The sequence below is a fragment of the Saccostrea cucullata genome, unplaced genomic scaffold (assembly GCF_032062105.1).
Source record: "Saccostrea cucullata isolate Sc308-1 unplaced genomic scaffold, CSIRO_AGI_Scuc_v1 ctg14, whole genome shotgun sequence".
In the NCBI taxonomy this organism is placed as follows: domain Eukaryota; kingdom Metazoa; phylum Mollusca; class Bivalvia; order Ostreida; family Ostreidae; genus Saccostrea; species Saccostrea cuccullata.
Genome location: NW_026941090.1, coordinates 61,784 through 81,628, shown reverse-complemented (window position 1 = coordinate 81,628; position 19,845 = coordinate 61,784). Strand labels below are relative to the sequence as shown.

The 19,845-nt window shown below is 30.9% G+C and overlaps 1 protein-coding gene across 1 annotated transcript; it reads left to right on the top strand.

Moving 5' to 3' along the window:
* Window positions 1–7,264: 7,264 nt before the first annotated feature.
* On the top strand, window positions 7,265–19,845 carry LOC134257135 (uncharacterized). The gene is made up of 8 exons (XM_062739780.1): window positions 7,265–7,425; window positions 12,208–12,234; window positions 14,542–14,709; window positions 15,154–15,281; window positions 15,975–16,101; window positions 16,437–16,724; window positions 17,240–17,380; window positions 18,972–19,845. The coding sequence occupies exons 1-8, from the start codon at window positions 7,404–7,406 to the stop codon at window positions 19,787–19,789; spliced, it is 1,719 nt and encodes a 572-aa protein (XP_062595764.1). The 5' UTR covers window positions 7,265–7,403; the 3' UTR covers window positions 19,790–19,845.

The following is a 19,845-nucleotide window of genomic DNA, read 5'->3' as shown; positions in this document are numbered from 1 at the left end:
ATCGGGTCATATTGTAAAATCTGAGATAGGATCTATCGAATCGACAAATGAATAAAAGTAACTATTGTTTATAGACAATACATCATCGATATTTCGAAATGTCGAGTTGTCAGCCACATCATGTGTTTTCTTCTCAAACAATTTTTTTAAGATGCTGCTTCATTTGAATACAAAAATAGGTATGCTAATAACGGGACGCAATTAACACCAATGGGAAGTCGAACAAGTTACTGAAGACCTGATCTCGCCAAACTACAAAGATTATGTCATTTTACAATCAAATTACGGGTATTTGTGTGAATAATCAGAATGTTTTATTTATATAATATATGTATGTATATATAATTATAAACTATTGTAAAAAACAGGGTTTTAAAAAATTTGATTTCTTTGTAAAAAATGTCAACTGATTATTCATTTTTGGGGGAGCACTTATTTTAAAGAAAATTTGACTGAAGATAACTGCACTAAATGACTTAAAATGTAACTTCTTTCAAGTAAATGCGAGTTTTAGAGACAAATGTTCCCTGGTAATGTATGACATATCCTAAAACGATTTTATATAAACTCCGGTGAAATCTTAAGGATGTTCGATCCTGAACTTTTGAGCAGGTTTTGGTCTGGACCTATATATTTAAAATTCTGCATCATATTTAAGATTTAACATTAAATCTTGATTCTACAATGCAAATTGAATTGTATTCAGTGAAAAAAAACCGCGATTTAATTCCATTCAAGTAGGGCTTAAGGGGGCCGACTATAGTTTTATTGTGTGAAAACTACAATAGCGAAACTCTTCATTTTTATACCATATATAACTTACATTAATATCAGTGTACATGCAAAGTTTGGGGGAAATCTACCGTCCAGGTATTTTTGAGGGATCGTCTCAAAATACTGGTACATTTACTATAGGATTATATAGGAAAATGCCAATTTTTAGCACTTTAAAGCAAATTATACAAATACTACAATAGATATTTTGTTCAAACTATAATATTTGATGAGTAATACTATATTATACAATATATGTAAGAAACACAAAATTCCACCGTCTTGATACCAGAGGGGGCATCTCAAATGCAAAAAAATTAGCAAATTTTACTATTTTTATAGAGTATTAGAAAATATGACGTACACAATGGATTCACATTTAATAAAAATATTTGCAAATTTCTATGTTTTAAATTTCAAGAGCGTATGTTTATTACTTTTTCTTTAATAATATTTTATTTCCCCTTTCTCTAAGAGCTACAGATTATCATAACGTCAAAAACACACTGCAACGACGTCAACCTACCTATCAATTGCAAAATCGGCTAAAAAAATCAGTTATATCAAATTGTAATTACATTTTCATACCTATAATTTCTTAATTTTGTTTAATTTTAATAATTAAGCGAAAAAAGTTGCATTAAAACAGTAAATACGCTTCATTTTACTATGATGCGCGAAATATTGCGCAATGGAAACTATAGTCGGCCCCCTTAAGCCAGGAACTATATTTTGTGGCGGAAGTTTTTTTTAGATGAAAATGATCATTTTTTCCACTTTTTAACTAAATACAATACTCTTATTTTTCCATGCTGGTTGCACAAAAAGTTAATTTTTTGCAGTGAAATGTGCTATGCTGGTTCTGAAATATCTAATAAATTATTTTCTATGAATTCTTGCAACAAATTGTGACAAATATTGTATATTTTGAGAGTCCAGCAAAAAAATTGAGCCAATTTTAACATAAAATTGACACTTTTTAAAAGTAATATCTAACATTTACATCATATACCCCCAATTCTGATGTTCTTTTTTAGATATTTAAATTAACTTTGACCTATCTGCTTAATTTCAGCAAAAGTTTAAGACTTTGAAATAATTTTCTTGCTTATTAAATTTTCAATGCCAGAAAAACATATTTTGTGTGTGTGCAGAAAGGCCAAATAATTGATTATGCGTAGCAATTTGAAACTTTTTTCCTAGTCACAATATTAAAGTGTCTTTCTTTAAATAGACTTTTAGTTTATTTTGTTCAATGCTTTATTTGGATAAAAATATTGGAGGGAAAACGTCGAAGATGTAATTTTTGATTAACCCCCTTCCCCACAGTCACGCATTTTAACGCATATACCACTTCCTATTTCTAACGCAAAATCACGCACATACCGTTTCCCCGCAATCACGCATTTTCACGCACTTTAAAAAGTTTATTTAGTCTTCAATTTTATTACCAAATTCCTTTTATGTTCTACTTGCTTAAATCTCATAAAATAAGAAAAAATATTTTGTTATTAAATATTACGTCATAATATTATTTACGCTAAACTTCATCGTCCGTGGTTTGCGACGATGGCTAAACTTAAGAGAAACTTGTTCTCCGCTATAAAGTGCTTGCAGGGAAATGGTAACGTCATATTTCTATGACGTGAACATTTAGTGTATGTTGCATATTAATTCAGTAAGTTGTAAAGAGTTAAGACAGAAATTTCAGTGCAAAAAGGTCATATTAAATGTACTGTAGCGCCAAAAGAAGCATATTGACCCCCATTTTTGGATTTGATTTTTAACTAAGTTATGTGTGTAGAAACTAAAAATATACTTGACAAAAAAAGTTCAAGACTTTAAATATCAGGAGCCAACCTCGTTAAGTACAGATGATACAAAAAAATGGATGCCTGGATTGGTTATATATTTCTGGGCCTATTTTTGTTCCAAATGATGATGATAATAAATTACTAAAATATTAAGAAAATGTAAACCTTCTATGATGTTCAAAATTCTACCTTTCTGCAACAGTCCTTATTAATCTATACAAATTTTTTTTCACTTCAAATCTTATTACCAGTATTGTGAAACTCTGAACAAAAAATTAAAAACTACACGGTGAAACTTGTTCATTTACTTATCAAAACATGACTTAAATTGTTATTTTTAATTTTTTCTTTTTTTTCTTTTTTTACAAAAGTATCATCTGTCCTTAACAATGATAAAACGCAATTTGAGGTGTCCTCCAATAACATCCAACACAGAAGAAAGCAATGACCAAGTGAATTGTATCAAAACAAAAATTCTTTAGAACTGGAGTCGATTAAATGAGATCGAGCATAAAGAAAGACAAACACTTTTAACGAAAATAATTAATCTGCATTGTAGTTTTGCAGTGGATTGCACATTTCCACGATACCGCATAATCAAATTTAAACAGTCAATATGCTATCTGAAAAAGGAAATGTAAAACAAATGTTTAATTAAAAAATGTTTTTTATTGAGGAAATAAATTTGATAATTATTTATCAGTTGTACCTTAAATGTTTCATAATTGCATGCCTACGTCGATCAGGACAACTGAATTTTCATGAAGTCGGAACATCAGCAGCGAAGTTCCATTAACATTTTGACATTCAGAAAACAATATCTGTTGATTAAACTGTGTAGCATTTGCATCACGAAACAATTATTTTGTCTATTGGGATCAGTGTTTTATAAACCTTTGATCAAAAGTATGGCGATCACAGTTGTATCACATTAAGTTGGAAGTTTATCCTCTCGTTTCATGGAAACTTGAGGCGACAACACGACATGCGAACAACGTCAATGCATGTGATAACTGTCAAATCATTATCAGGTTTTTGTTGCTGACCGTGTAGATTAATGGATTTCGGATGTTTGAAACCATAAATATACATTAGTTTAGTGTTCAGAAATAGAAAAAAAATATTTAGAAGAGAAAATTAAACTGCAAAAAATAAGTTTTCATTATAGGCAATGTAAATGTTTGCAATTAATCAACCTAATTTGAAATAACCTTAGAAAAAGATGAGGTAGTTACTGTGTAAAATGAAATTAATTTAAAATAACCTTCAACAGAATTGTCCGTAGTAGAATCACTCAGATTAGATTCACAGTAAAAATCTACAAACGTCTAATGTATACGTCGCATGTACAGTTAGATTGCATATGTGCAGAAAGCAATTCTGCTGAAAGATTGTGTATATAATGGCATAACAAATGATATAAAAACATCAGTCAGTATTTGACTTTTAAATGATGAATTGTATTTCCTGACAAGGTCATCGTATCGGCCATAGAATTTACCAAATGATGACCTAAAATGAGACTGCTGATATTATTGTTTTAACAACTTGTTTGTCAATAATTTACCTCGTTTTAGAATTTCTACATACGTAGAGCATCTGTTGCGTATCAGATCAACTGAGAGATATAAACACCGTATGTAGTGTATGAAGGTATATTGCTGCATAAGTAATTGAAGTTGAAGATTAAAAAGTAAAAGTCATCATGGTGTTCATAAAGCTTGGTTGTTAGCTTACCATTAATGACTATTTCAAGCAAAATATCTAAATGAGTGTCCAACTCACCGGGATATATCGTATCGACATAAGAATAGAAATTACAATTTTTGATTGACAATACGTAGTGGATATATCTAAATGTTGAGTTCAAAGCCACAGCAAGTGTTCTATTTTTTTCACGTGTAAGATTTTGGACAACGTCTGCTTCATATAAATACAAAAATAGTCTTCTAATAACGACCGGGGTGCAATTAGTAACCATCAGGATTTTAATGGATTGTTGGAGGATCTGGTCTCCAAACATCATATAGATATTGTCGATCAGAAACTCAAGCATCTTTTTCAATACCAATTTGACTTTTGGAATATGAAATTTGCTGTCATTTAGATATCATAAAGGTTTGGGATTTTTCATTTTAATCCCGGTGTCAAAATTGTTTCGAAACACAGTTTCCCCCAACAATTCTCGTTTTCAGAACTTTTTAATTTTTTTTATATAGTAGCTGAATCATCTATTACAAGACAATACGTGTTGACTAGATATGTAATAAGGTTTGGAGATTTTGTTGTTTTATGTCTGAGGGTCCAAACAGAGGTCGAAAAACATTTTCCCCCTTCACCATTCTTGTTCCAAGAACCCTTTATTTCATCTTTTGTTAAAATGAATGAGGGTGATTTGAAATGAGGTTTCAGAATTTTATTTTCAATGTCTCTCTGGGCCCAAATATATGTCGAAAACGACGGCATTTTATATTTTACAAAAAACTCTCTTTTTAAAAATCGTCTTATATTTTAAACAGTAACCATCTCATCTTTTGTAAAATGACCCGATGTGTATTGCAGATATTCAAATAGGTTTTGGTATTTTCGTAAATAACCTTAGTGGATTAATGGGAAGAAGGGACGAACAGTGGGTCATCGTTTGAACAACAACAAAAAATGTTCCCGACACTGCTCATAAGTATATTTTATTAAGCTGCTTCATCTTTTGCAAGGTATGAGGGACGCTTAAAATATTTGATATCACCTACTCAGTTGGTGTTATCACCTACATGTATTTCAAATAGGTGACATCACTAATTGTCATTAAATATCGTAAAGGCACCTCATAGCAAGATGATTGGAGTTGTCCTGCACTTGCACAATAAGGTCTGGTTACTAGGAATTTTCATGTCTTCTCTTGAGACCAGATTAAGGGTAGAATTTTTCTGAACTCAATCCTTTATTATTAGAATTAAATCAATTTGATTTTAACGCGTGGTAAATTTTAAAACTACTTTCTCGCAGCTTTCAAATTAAAAGAAATAAAAAATTCATTTGAAAATGAAAAAAACCCCATGCATTTAAAATAGATTTGAAACTTCAAACAACTTTAATTAAATTTTTCATTAAGAAAATATACTTGTAATTAAATTTACTCATGCATGAAAAGTACACCTATCATACCCAAGCCCAGTTTCTAAATATTTGTTATTCAGTGAAACAATGGCTATAGGGAAATTGAAAATTCTGAATGTAAAACAGAATGAAAAGTGAAGTAATGTCTCTAAGAGTTACGAAATTCTCTTGCATGCATAATAAAATCCTTCATTACTTTTGTCAAAAATTAATTAAAGAAATTATTGATAACAAATTGGATTTTTTCCTTTCTCCCTTATTTATTGAATTTTCTATTGTGTCTGTAATTATATTCCATACTTGAGAACCATTCGCCAAAAAATTATTCGAACAGTATATCAATAACCATATCAATATGATGTATGATTTTTTACATTCTTTTGCAACTTTTCGACATCTTGGGATAGAAAGAACAACAAACATTGTTTTATGAAATGTTTCAAGGTTAAGAATGGCATTTACCTTTGTAATAATACGTTGGCCTTCTTTTGAAAATCGATTCATAGATCTCCGTAAGGAAACAGTCATTTTGTCAAGAATTATCCAAGCATGAATCGAAAGTCAAATTATTATTAAAATATCACCAGGCGGTGTGATTAATTAAACACAATATTAGTAGAAATATCGAAGTTTTCTTCATTCCTATATATTGTACATTATTTATCACTGTAATGCTGAAAACTATTTTTAGGGTTCTCTCCTGTCCGTTACTTAGAGAGCCTGGAATACTTTTATTGGCAAACGAAATTCAGTTGATTTCAATATAAGCTATGGGAATTGTGTCCATGAAAAATATTGCACCATTCCTAAAGCAAAAATAACTTTTTTTCACCAATGCAAAAATAAACTTTATTTAGAAATGTGTAAAGGGGGAAATCGTAATAAAAACTTACACGTGAAATAAAAAAAAAATTGTGACTGTTTTTTTTGGGAACCAGGCCTTTTATTTACATTTTATTCCCTCTAAATGTAACACGTTTTTTTTTTAAATGTTATTTTTTTGTATTAAATATTAAAATAATTTATTTGAAACTTGAGCATCTTTTAATTCAGCGCATATTTGATTTTTTTTCTTAGAAAAATGTATAATAAAAAAGCCGAAAAAAATTGTTGTACAACGGAATCCTTACATTAATAACTATAAGTATTAGTAAATTTTATATTTAAAAAAAAAGACCCTGAAATGAATCTGTCAACATTAAAAAGGCCCTCCGTTGAGACATAAACTCTGTTCTGGTCCATGGTCTGAAGTGATTATGGCAAATTAAACATTGTTGAGCAGAAAACAACAAATAATATTGCAACAGGAGAGAGAGAGGAAAAACATGTCGGTGAAGTTCTCAATGCGTACTGTAAAGTTTGAACAATTAAAAAATAAAATCAATTCATTATGTTTACTTTGCAGGAAGGCAGTCGCAAATCATATATTTCCGTCCAAGAACATAATGTTTTCATGTATTCACACTAACTGTACGACTGGGAGTTAAAAAAATTGGTTTTTACAAGAGAACCTTTCAAATTGATTACCAATGTGTTTAGCTTACACACACTTCTCTTAATTAGAGTTCATATTAACTTGACAGGTGTTGAATAGTTAAGTTCAGTTATAATAGTTTACCATTTAAATGTGGAAAAGTCTATGAGTGCCAGGATATTATAAAAGGATATGTGGTTTTTAATCTACAGGGCCATAGAAAGATGATTCTATTGTGTATTTTAAGTAAGTAAAATTTTCATTTTATGATATAACACCATGCGCAGTGCAAATGAACTAAAACAATTATTTTATAAAAAGAATATTTGACTTTTTGCCTGTCAAATCTTTAAATTTCTCCTTGAAATATACGTTATATAACAAACTGTAAAACAATACATTTATATTTTGTAAATGCATACCTCTATGTATTGTGAAAAGATTTTTGTCAAGACTAAAAAGTGCAAAATGACAAATTTTTGATTAAAAATAACTAATTTAAAAATTTTAATATGTGCCGTACAAATATCAGGATATAGAGGAAATATTTTTGTATTTTTTGGTACATGTATGTTAAGGCCATTAGATAATTTGTTGAAGTCTGCATATAACATGTATATTTGTTTATTTAAAGACAGAATAAAATGTTTTAATGAAGCCTACATGAACTCCCTAAACTGTTTCATATGTTATTCACTTCAAATTTTTCTTGACAATTTTTTTATGTCCCATACAAGTATACATTTTGTTTTTGTAATTTTGAATTCAGAAAAAAAGTTTTAAAGTTAAAACATGATTAATAACATCTATTAACGGATATAAAGAAAGTCTACGGATGAAACAATTTAAAGGAGTGATAAATTTATATTTTTGGTTGAAGCTTGCTCTTAGAAAGTGTGTCATTTCTTTAAATTTCTGATTCCCTAGATGTGCAAAGTAAAAACCAAAATCTAAAGCCCAATCATTTATATAACTGGATCTAAATCCTTCATCCAAGGTCAAAGAAGGATGTTGACTTAATCTGGGAATCAAAGTTCTGAACCAGAGTACATTTACCAGTGATAAAACAGCCATCCGATTTGATAGTCGCTACAGAGAAACAAAAACGATGAACTATATTGGCATTCAAAGGCCTTACAACTGCATAGGAGGAAAACAATTCATTAAATAAAATGTATTGATTTATTGTTGGTAATTGACATTAAGAAAATGACATATCCTTCTAATATGTTAAATTACCACTGCTAACAGTAAAGGAGTGTTCATTAACAATGCATCACAAGAAGGGATCCATTTCAAAGGATTTGTATGAGAATTATTAGCTAAATATAACTTAAGTACATAGGGTAGAATGAAACATAGTCATACTCAGCTTGTAATATCGTTTTGATCTTTTTTATTCTCAATAATTTCCCCCTATCATAAGTTCAATGTGGATGTTATAGTTAGCTGTCTTTAACATAGGAATAAAATACACGAAGACCAAAAAAGAGAAAATAATATATGGAACTCGTAAATTTTCTTACTTTGTCGTTGTTCATTTGCAAAATTATTTTGTTAAAACATTCTGATTGCACACATAAGTACTCTGAAGTTGACATCAAAAAGGTGCTTGAGTTTCTGATTGACAGATATATCTATGTTGTTTTCGGAGACCAGATATTCCAACAATTTATTAGAATTCCCATGGGTACCAATTGCGCCCCGTTATTAGCAGACTTAGTTTTGTATTCATTTGAAGCAGAATTTGTCCAAAATCTTATGCGTGAAAAGAAGAAAACACTTACTGTGGCTTTTCGACGAGGTTTTTTCAATCAAGACTGGTAATTTCCATTCTTATGTCGATACGATATATCCTGGTGAACTTGAGATAAAAAAAAATATCAAAGAGTCTAACAAATCTGTTTCATATTTGAATATTCTGCTTGAAAAAGACGTTAATGGTATTCTAACAACCAAGCTCTATGATAAATGTGATGATTTTAACTTTTCTATCGTCAACTTCCCTTACTTATGCAGCAATATACATTCATCACCTGCATAAGGCGTTTATATATCTCAGTTGATTCGATACGCAAGAGCATGCTCTACGTATGAACAATTTCTAAAACGAGATAAATTATTGACAAACAAGGTGATGAAACAAGAATATCAGTAGTCTCGTTTAAAATCATCATTTGGTAAGTTCTATGGTCGATCCAATGACATTGTCAGCAAATACAATTTATTATTGAGCCAAATGCTGACCGACGATTTTTCATACTAATTGTTAGTCCATTATTTATACACTGAATTGACGACAGATTTTTCCGGTCATTTTCGATTATGACAAGGAGCACACGGCGGGTGTGACCGGTCGGCAGGGGATGCTCACTCCTCCATGGCACCTGATCCCATCTCCGATGTTTTATGGACTTTTGATCTTGAATACTATTCGTTATCTCCACATGTTTCATTCAAAATTTTAATTTCAGTATGAATTAATCCGTTTTTGGAAGATTTGAGAAAAAGTAATCTTATTATGCTAATTTTCTTAAGAAATCGTCGATTACAATTAATTCCGATATTATAGTGATTACAATACATTTAAAATTTCTTTTTAAAAATGCAAAGCGTTAAGAATAGGCATAGAATAACAAAAACCTTTTGAATTTTGGGAAAATATTACAACAAGCCTTGACGGTCACCCGAGTACCTTTGGAAAAAACAAAGGTGAATTTTTGGGCTAAATGAAACTTTTGAGTAAATTAGAAAGATTTCAGACATTTAAACGGACTTGCTTTTGCAAATGGCAATACAGAGTTCTGCAAAAAATGATTTTGGTTAAGAAAGATAAACAGATCAACTGTTAAACTGCATTTCATTGCATAATTTATAGACATGAAAGAATTGCTAACTATACATGTTTTACATAAAATTACATTTTGAATTAAAACTGCAAGAGAAGAGATATAAATTACACGAGAAATTAGAGCTTCCTTCGGATTTCAGCTTAAAATAAACATCTGTAGATCATTTTAGCAATTAAAATGATTTTTGATAAAGGAATTAAATTTTAGGACCGTTGGACAACTTGCAGTATGACCAATCTGGTCCCATCTTTGATACTGTATACACACACCATGTACTTTTACTTGCCAGGATTTTACAATTTTATATAAAACTTCTTGATCCTCATTGCACTCCCTGCATTGTCTGTCTTGTTGCTAACGAGTAAAAGAAAACAAAACTTGAGGGTAAAATTAATAATATCCTCAATCAGAAAAAGGTCTTGTCTTGTATTGGACCATATCTCAAGTTGAAACCCATCTTTTCAGTATTTTATTGCAAAATATACATCTTCTATTGCTTCCAAATGTTTTAACACTAAAAATTCCACAGTGCATATATATCGAACATCTGAAACGTAATCCTTCAACTTTTTCATGTTCTTCTTCATCCTTCAACTACATTCCTGCAGGTCATGTCATTAGTGGTGACATAAATATGAGTAAAATTAGAGACTTAAAAATTCAGATGCATGACTGATCAGTATACTAGTATTCTGGCCCAAGCTGACAAAGCAGGTCACAAACATTGTCTTTGTTTTAAACTGTATTTTAAAGGAACTGGGATTTAATGTGTTCGCTCATGACAAGGAACATACGGTGGATGGGGCCTGCCGTTAGAGAATGCTTACTCATTTATGACATCTGATCCCACTTCTTATGCATTTGATTTTTTTCGAATTGCATTGTTTAATTAACTTTTTAGGTTGATAACCGACGGCTGTCTCCATTTTTTTTATTTTTGAAAAGATCAAAAGGATTTCCAATTATGTAGTTTAATAATTAAGTAATTCATAGAAGTTCCAATAGAATATCGGAAGACCCACTTCTAGTCTCCAAAAGCTTTAGTGATATTGTTTAGAAGGAACTCTTACCTTTAAATATTAGTTTTAGAGAACTTGAATATAAAATACATTGTTGAGAAATAAAATATTTAAATAGTCATTGTCAAGCTCTGAATATTTTTCAATTTTTTTTTAAATGAAGAAGCACTTTAGCATGATGTCAAAAACCTGTTGTTTTTTTATTGTGAGAAATTGGTGTAAAAAGCGTTAAAAAGTATTTTTTTCATGCTATTGATTGAAATATGTGAAAATTTCATTTTTGTTAAAATTCTTTGGAAATTTGAAAATCCGCATTTGATTTTCATCATTTCTTGACAATTTTAAGAATTTAATTCAAGTAAAAGAAATGTTCAGCGAGTTTGAAGTGGCTAAACAGATGTATAGTTCTTATTAAGAGCAAACATTCACTTCAAAAAATCATCTTCAGTAGCCTTGAGTGCAAAAGGTCTAGATTAAAGCCCTTCTATTGTATTTTACATCATAAAGGAGTGAATGATTTTCAGAGGGAACATAAAATATCAAACTAACAATGGCCAAATTCTGCGTTGAGTTTTGTAGTTCACATTTATTGTATAGAACGAAGGATTTAAATTCACTGCGTCTATATAAAATTTTTCCTCCTAAACATTGATTCCCCTGTACGAGAAGAAATGTAACAACTAGGTGCTAATTATGACTATTTTTATATACTTTCTTGAATATACCTACCCGTTAAAGCTTAACAATTATATAAAAAGGGTTTGACAAGTTCTTTAAAACATTAATCAGAACCTTCTTGCAGACAAAAAATTCAAAACAAACAAAACAATTTCGATTACTTGATGATGAGAGTAAGAAAATCAATTACTTGATAATGTTTTTGACTAATTCGAATTTATCTAGTTTTTTTTGTTTTTTTTTGTTGATATATATCAACCTATGTTGCAAATTTATGCATGATATTAATTATTTATTTCTAATTAAAAAAACGAAATAGTGTAGAAAGGATTTCTTAATATAAATGTTTTGAGATTAGATAAGGTCTGATTTTGCCAGTTAGTGAAATTCTTATAAGAAAAAAAAGAACGTTTTTGCAATGTCGCAACAAAAAATGACAAGGGATTTAGTTGAGATTAATCTCATTTGTCTTCTTATAGGTTTTGGAGGTCTTTCAGTCATAAACTGTAAGTATTACTTTGCAACAATATGTCAAGTATATAATCAAGTTAAAAAAAAGAAAAGTCATCGTCAAGTACACCCAAACAGCGAGAGGTAAAGCTATTAGAAAAGTATTAGAAAAAAGTATAAAGACTTTGGACGGTTCATTTCATTTCAGGAAAAAAAAACAAACCAAAAACATCAAATTCCTAAAATTTCTTTTTAGAAATTATATTAATTTTGCTAGCAAGTGTAATGATCAAAAACAGTATATCCTTACCTGAATTCTTACACAGTGTATGTCTTGTAGCTTTTAATTATTGTAGAAAAAAATATGTTCTTTGAAAATATCATTGAATTTAAAATATGTCGTATTGATATTATTTGACCTTGAAGGATTTCCAAACTATGCAATGTAGAGAACAAAGAGAAAAACAAGGCCATTTAAGAAAGTATTTTGCTGGTTATATTGAAGCATTTGCCATTTCACAGAAAACATCTGTTTCTTTCCGTCAAAATATACAAATTATTTTACCCACCATCCCCCTTATTACATATTCGAATTTTGAATCTTTGTAGTTTGATAAAAAGTCTTCTAAAAAATTAGAAAAGTTAGATTTCAGATCATGTTTTCAAAGAAAGAATTTTCCCATTCAATATCTATAAACAATCCAGGGAAGTATGAATTTGAATTTCAATGTCTTGTTTCTCAAGGACAAGATAAACTAAGACCTCTTTTTTGGACTCTGATTTTGGATGTCTTTTAGAATGACGCAACAGTAAATAAATAAAAAAAAAACTTTTTGGTCCCCCTGACTTGGTTCTAAGTTATTGGATACACAGAGGTCACAGAGAGGTTAGAAATTATGTCAATTTCCTAATTTTCAGATTTGTATGCAAATTTTCATCGAATTTACCGAACATTTTGTTTCAGAAAACATAGAGCACAAGCTGGCCTATCTACCAAAGAATGAGGGCGCTTTTGATTGACATTCGGCAGCTGGGCGTAATTGAAAAGTGAAAATTTTATCGACATGTCACATGAAATTTTAACATTTTTTTATTTATCGGGTTCCTGTGCAACAGGAAAGGAAAATATTTTCCCGAAATTGAGCTTTGATTTGCTAAAAAATAACTTGAAAATTGGCCAGATCAGACACTTGGTACAAAATGATACATTTTTAAACACGTTTTTCTAAAATTTTTCTATCTCTGGGTCTTCTCTCCATGATTTTGAAACGTTATTTGTGTGTATTTTAATAAAAAAAAAACGAATACAATTTTTTTTAAAATGGAGAGAAGACTCCAAATGTGTGAATGTGGTGCTTCTTTGTCCTTTTAAAATCACCTGTATATGTGTAGTGGTGATAGCTCAGTAAGTTGGGCTACCTGTTCAGTGCACTGGAATCGATTAGTTTTTGGTTCGAGCCTGGCATGGGGCGTTTATTTTTTTTTCATGCAAACAACTATTTATTTCGTCAGTTCCGTTTTATGTACTGATGTATTAAAATTTTGAATTAGATAAATTTTGGTTCAGTTTGGTTCTCGAGCGAATTCAATTCTAATCTTCTATTCTATATAATGTACATGTACACGTATCATGCAACTATATGCATTAAATATTTTAGGTGTTTATTTTTTGTGAAACATTACTATGTTATAGTACCCTCTAGGAAAAACGGACAAAAATGTTACAATCCCAAACTTTCAAACTAAATGAAAAAAACCTATGGACGTGTTTGTAAAATCTGACCAGCTATGTTCAGCCAACCAAACCATGGACATTTAAACCATAAATGTTTCGTACAAATGGTTCCTGCAGATCACACGCCAAATGCGCCCATCTTCTTTTTATATTTCATACACTAGCATCAGATGCATTTTAATACTAGTACATTAAAATCCCAGATAGGCAAGCTTGTGCTCTATGTTTTCCGAAGGGAAAAGTATCTCAAATATGAAAAAAATTCCACCAGAATTGAGGAAATTCGGGAAAATATCCTACTTCTGCATCCTCTGGTGGCCTCCATCTACGTAAGCTTTGGATAAAAATTAGTGCTGGTTTTAAAACAAGCATCATTATAAGTTCTTAACAGTGTTCTTCTTCTTCTTCTTTTTTACATCAAATAAGGGTCAGAATCGGCCTCTACCATATCTTGTCCTTTGCTCACTTTTTTACTGTTTTTTTTTTTTGGTTTCAAATAATAAATGCAGCGAAACGAATTCACAAGTTAATGTTATTAAAGTTAAAGTTATTTCAAAAGAATAATCCTTAAATGACCTTGAAAAATAGCAGATCAATTTTCTCTTTTTTTAAAATTGCTGCTTATAAGCTGCTGTTTTTGCCTGCACACCCGGGGAGTACCTTACATACTCAGGAGAATGCAGGACGTGTCCAAGGGGAACTTTTGGAGAAACCCCTCCATCATTCAGATGTGAACCATGTAAAGGAGCAAAGACAACCATCTCTGATGGAGCAACTAACGTGACAGACTGTGATTGTACGTATACGTATGGGTAGTCTTTATCACGTGACATGACGAGTTGTCATTGGTTTAAAATTAACAAGAATAAACATATAAGAAAAAAAATTACCCCATAAGGTCCGTTGATGTAACATATCGTTGGAATAAATGTTGACTGACATATCTAATTTTTTCTATTTGCTATTTTCTTTAACCCCACTTTCCCAATCGATGCAAAGGTCTCACGACGAAAGTGACCGGTTAATGGGAAAGCTTACTCCTTAATAGCACCTGATCACCTGATGTTTTAGGAGTCTGTGTTTTCTCTGCACTCAATTTATATTGTGGTATTGTTCGTTGCCACCTTATTTCCTTTAAAATTGTTTTTTCGATTTAAGAAAAGTAAAGTATGATAAGTCTAGGTCTTTGATAAAATGAAAATGTCGTTTTCAATTCTCGTGTATTTAATAATTTTTCTAGACCAGATTGTTGGTTGTTTTGACAACATGAGCGTTGGAAACGACACTATCAGCTTGGCTGGAACAAATAAAGTTGAAACCTGTCTGGAGCATTGCGCAGCAAACGGATATGTATATGCTGCTATACAGGTAAGAAAAAACTAATGTAAGATTTTTTTTTAGGTATCTTAAAGATGGATCTAGTTGTTACAATTATGTTCTTTGCAACTTGAAAGAAAATTGTATTGATATAACATTTTATATATAGCATGGCCATTTGGAAGCTTCATCTATAAGAAGATACATATATAGATAGATGAAAATTTTTTTTACAAGCTAATTACAAAAGGGGTAAACTCAACTTAAGATTTGCCATTTCACAGTTATTCTTTTTTCAAGGATGAACAGATCGATTGGATTCACTTCTCGCCTGCACACTTGTTGGACATTCATTACCAATGATACGAATTTAAAAACACTTTAAGTTCAAGTATTTCTAAAACATTATAATCATTACTCGTCTTTGGTTTCGGTAATTGTACATGTGTCTTCATGAATGAAATGAACATCTGGTGTCTGTACTATCCAATTTATATCTACTATAAACTTTGTACATAATTTTCAATTTAACAATTAGTTATATATGTATGTGGTATATTTATTCTTAATATTTTTTATTCTTAAGATACAAGAAGCTCTTTATGCGATTGACTTTTATATTTACTTTGTGGTTTTGATATAGCTTCTTGAGCGCTTTTAAATTTTTTTTTCTCAAAAATCAATACACAGGCATCAATTAGCTTTGCTAGCTTCACTTACAGAAGTTTTTTTGTTTCTTTCCAGAATGCAATGAATTGCTTTTGCTCACAGACAAATGATGGTACTTCTTCCAGTGGATGTACCTTACAATGTGGCAGTGTGCCCAATTCCTGCGGAGGGTCAACCGCAATGACGGTCTACAGAACAGGAAGTAAGATTGATTGATTGATTGTATGTTGTTAAACGTCCCTCTCCAGAATTTTTCACTCATATGGAGATGCCACCATTTGGCTGTGGAGAGCTAGAAAATTTGACCTATACTCGGCACTCATGTGTTGAAAAAGATAATAAAAAGTCATATAAATGCTATTGAGAATAAAGAAACACACACACACACTCTTTCTTTTTTTATTTACATGTACTTGTTTGTTAATTTAAAAATATGTGCCAAAATAGATAGATTTTTAAACCATATTCATCGCAACTCTTTTAGTCTTGTTTCAAAACGGTAAGACAAAGTCTAATGTCTGTAAATAATTGTGCTAGAAAGAGGAGCGTCCATCACAACAATAGGAACCACCGAAGTCGATCTGACAGACTTGGGATTGAATGTTAGTGGAATGGCAGAATTTGAATTCATAGCGCTTGGTTGTAAAGATGCGCATATTCGACTGATGAACGATCGTGGAAATTATTCACATAACTTTATCGAGATAGTCATTGGAGCAAGTAAAAACCAATATTTTGCCATTCGAAAGGAGCGGTATGGAGACGGGTTATATCAGCAGACTGGTAGTTTTCTGGATTGTTACAGCTGGAGGTATTTTAGAATTTGTGAGTAAGCATTACCTTATGCCAAGTAGGCAAATTTAAAATATCTAGTTTCTAGAATTTATATCATTTAGCCAAAAAAAAAAAAAAAAAAAAAAAAAAGATTCTTTTGGAATGTTTAAAGATAAAAAATAATCCAAGACAACATTAAATATTTGCCCGAGGGCAGTATAAACTCTTTTATCTACAATTACCAATAAAGTAAACTTAATGGTTATAGGAATGTTTTAACAACTCAATTTTGACCATAGTTCCGATAAAAGATAAGTAGAGGACTATATTAGTACTTAAAAGTAAACAACTGCAGGGTTATTAATATACCTTGTAGTCATAACCCTTTCGTATGCCTTTTGAAATATTTATTTTTGTCCTTATTTTGTTATAATTGTGTCGGGATCTGTGACTTATATAACGATAGAAAAAAGTGATAGAATCAGAAGATGGAAAAACAATGAAACAAGAAGTTTGATTATGTCATATGTGAATTAAACATACATTTAACAATTTGAATTATACAGCATGGAATAATGGAACGCTAACTGTATTTGAAAATGGTACCAACACTAGCCATACAAAAGACACCGGCTTCGTTTTTGACGTTAATCATATAGTTCTCTCTGCATATGGTACAGCTCAAGTTTGTTGGAAGGTCCTAGCAGGTATTTATTTATAATTTTGAAATCTTTCTGTGCATGGCTTACTTCAGATTTGATTATTTTTCTAGAGCTTTGCAGAATTTCATAACAGATGAGAAGAATATTATAATTGGTGTATTATAGAACGTTTTATTACATTTTTACCCGTGAAATACTGTAATTTATTCATTGAATAAATATGATATCCTGTCACAGTGTGAAAGGATATCAAAATGATATCCTGTCACAGTGTGACGAATATCAGAAGTGCGGTAAAACTCTCGATTTCCCTTCCCATAACGAAGATTGCTGTAAAAAAAATCTTCTTTAACCTAATATAAGATAGATGGAAATAAATAAACCATTCTGACAGCGAATAAAACTGTCAAAATTACCAAAAATATGTTGCTAAATCCATGTTTACAGTGTTTTCACCTCACTAAGTTATGACGTCTCAACTGCTCAACTATGACGTCACGAGACTGACTGTATTACAAAAAGACAGAGGCAAAGGAAAAATCAAAGATTTCTTTTTTTAAAAATGTAATAAACAGAAAATTCAATGTTTTGTAGTTGAATATGGAATTTATATCACTCGTGAGACAGAATTTTTTTGATATTTTCACGAGTGCTTCGCACTCGTGAAAATATCAAAAATCCTGTCCCACTCGTGAAATAAATTCCATATTCAACTACAAAACATTGAATATCCTCTATCTTATTTAAGAATAATGAAAAAATGAAACATCAAGATATCTTTGCTTGTCTAATCTTGGCATGTACCCGATAAGTGCAATTGACCCTTGACCTCAAATACTGATTGGCGTTTTTCATACTTATTGTTAAGCCATTATTTAGACATCAACATTTCTCCGAATGCTTTCATATACTAGTACCCGATCATAACAATGAGTACGTGCCTTTTGAGATCACTCGATAGGGGATGCATTTTCCTCTATGGCATCTTCCTCTGATATTTTTGGAGATCTGCGCATGTTCTACTCCAGATTTGTATTGTCTACTAGAAGGTGTTCTTTTTACGTAATTAGTATTCGTTTTTTTTCCATATTTCCTATAGAACAGCCAGAAATAAATACAGAAACATGAATGAAAGTGGATTGCTAAAATATAAAGATTTTGAAATAAGAAATAAATACTTTGATCCGTTGTGTTATCATCATAGGTTATCGACTTTGTTTAGATGCTATTTTACTATGGAAAATTTCTTTGATAGACCATTTCTATGTTTTGGCATTTTTTTTTAAATTAAAGGGGATGAATGAAGTTCATGCTTTGAATTTCCTGGGAGATACAACATGCAGTATAGTATAATCTGCTCTCTCCAGAAGAACAATCTATTCAGGAAATAATATTTGATGAAAAATATTTATAAAATATGAAATTAAATTACCTTTGAAATTTAAAACCTGTAAAACACGTAGGTTCGACCTCTGTAGATTTGTTGATATTAATTGCTTTGCACCACTATCTTAGGATTGCTTAAGATTAGCGTTTATATGTCACTTTTATTAAGTTTACCCTAAATCTAGACCGGATTCTTGGCATTATATATTTGATGTTTATATTTTTTTTTTACTTGAAATGGCTGTTATAGATATAGAAAGAAGTGACGCATGTCCCCCTCTTCCAACGGAAGAAACCTGTGAATGTCCATGCTCCTTTTCTAATATAACAGAAGAAGAGATTCAGGAAAAAATAACAGAAATAAAGAGGCAATTAACTGTTGACGTCACAACCACGTCACAATATATTAGGAGACTTGTCTGTGCAGAAGATCCTAGGCCCTCAGCTAAAAGTGTTGGAATCCTTTTCGGGCCTATATTGATCACAGTCTTGATGGGGCTGATAATTCTTGCGGATTTCTCAAACCTTGCAAAATTAGCCTTACGATTAAAAAGATTTATTCGACGAATTGGGAAAGAAAGAAGATTAAAAGACAAATATACAGACGGCACAACAAAAGACAAGACAGAAGATTTCAATAAAAACCAAGACGGGAAAAACGAGGGAAATGAGAAAAAAGGTAAACCAGACAGTAAAAAACAGGCTGGAAACATTACGAACACTGCATTGATGGTAAACCCGAACACAATGCCCGATAGGAAAAGTGTCAATCAAAACAAAGACACTATAGGGAAAAATGTTTCTATAAGGAAAAATACCCCAGGAAATCTGCGTAACAAGTTTCAGAACAAAACGAATGCAAAGGAAGATCAGAAAAAAATCGGAAAACCAACAAATCTTTCAACACAGTTAAACAATCAAAAAGCAGATGAATGCAACGAAATTGAACAAGCCAAGTCAAAAGTCGGGAAAGCTGTTAAGAGACAAGCAATTGCAAAACCTGCTATAAATAACTTGAAGATTAGCAATAAGAACATTAATATTTCTAAAAATCTCAACAAAACATAAGTTCTATTACTTTTTTTCTGTTTTACATGTATATCTATGGTTAAACATTTATGTGT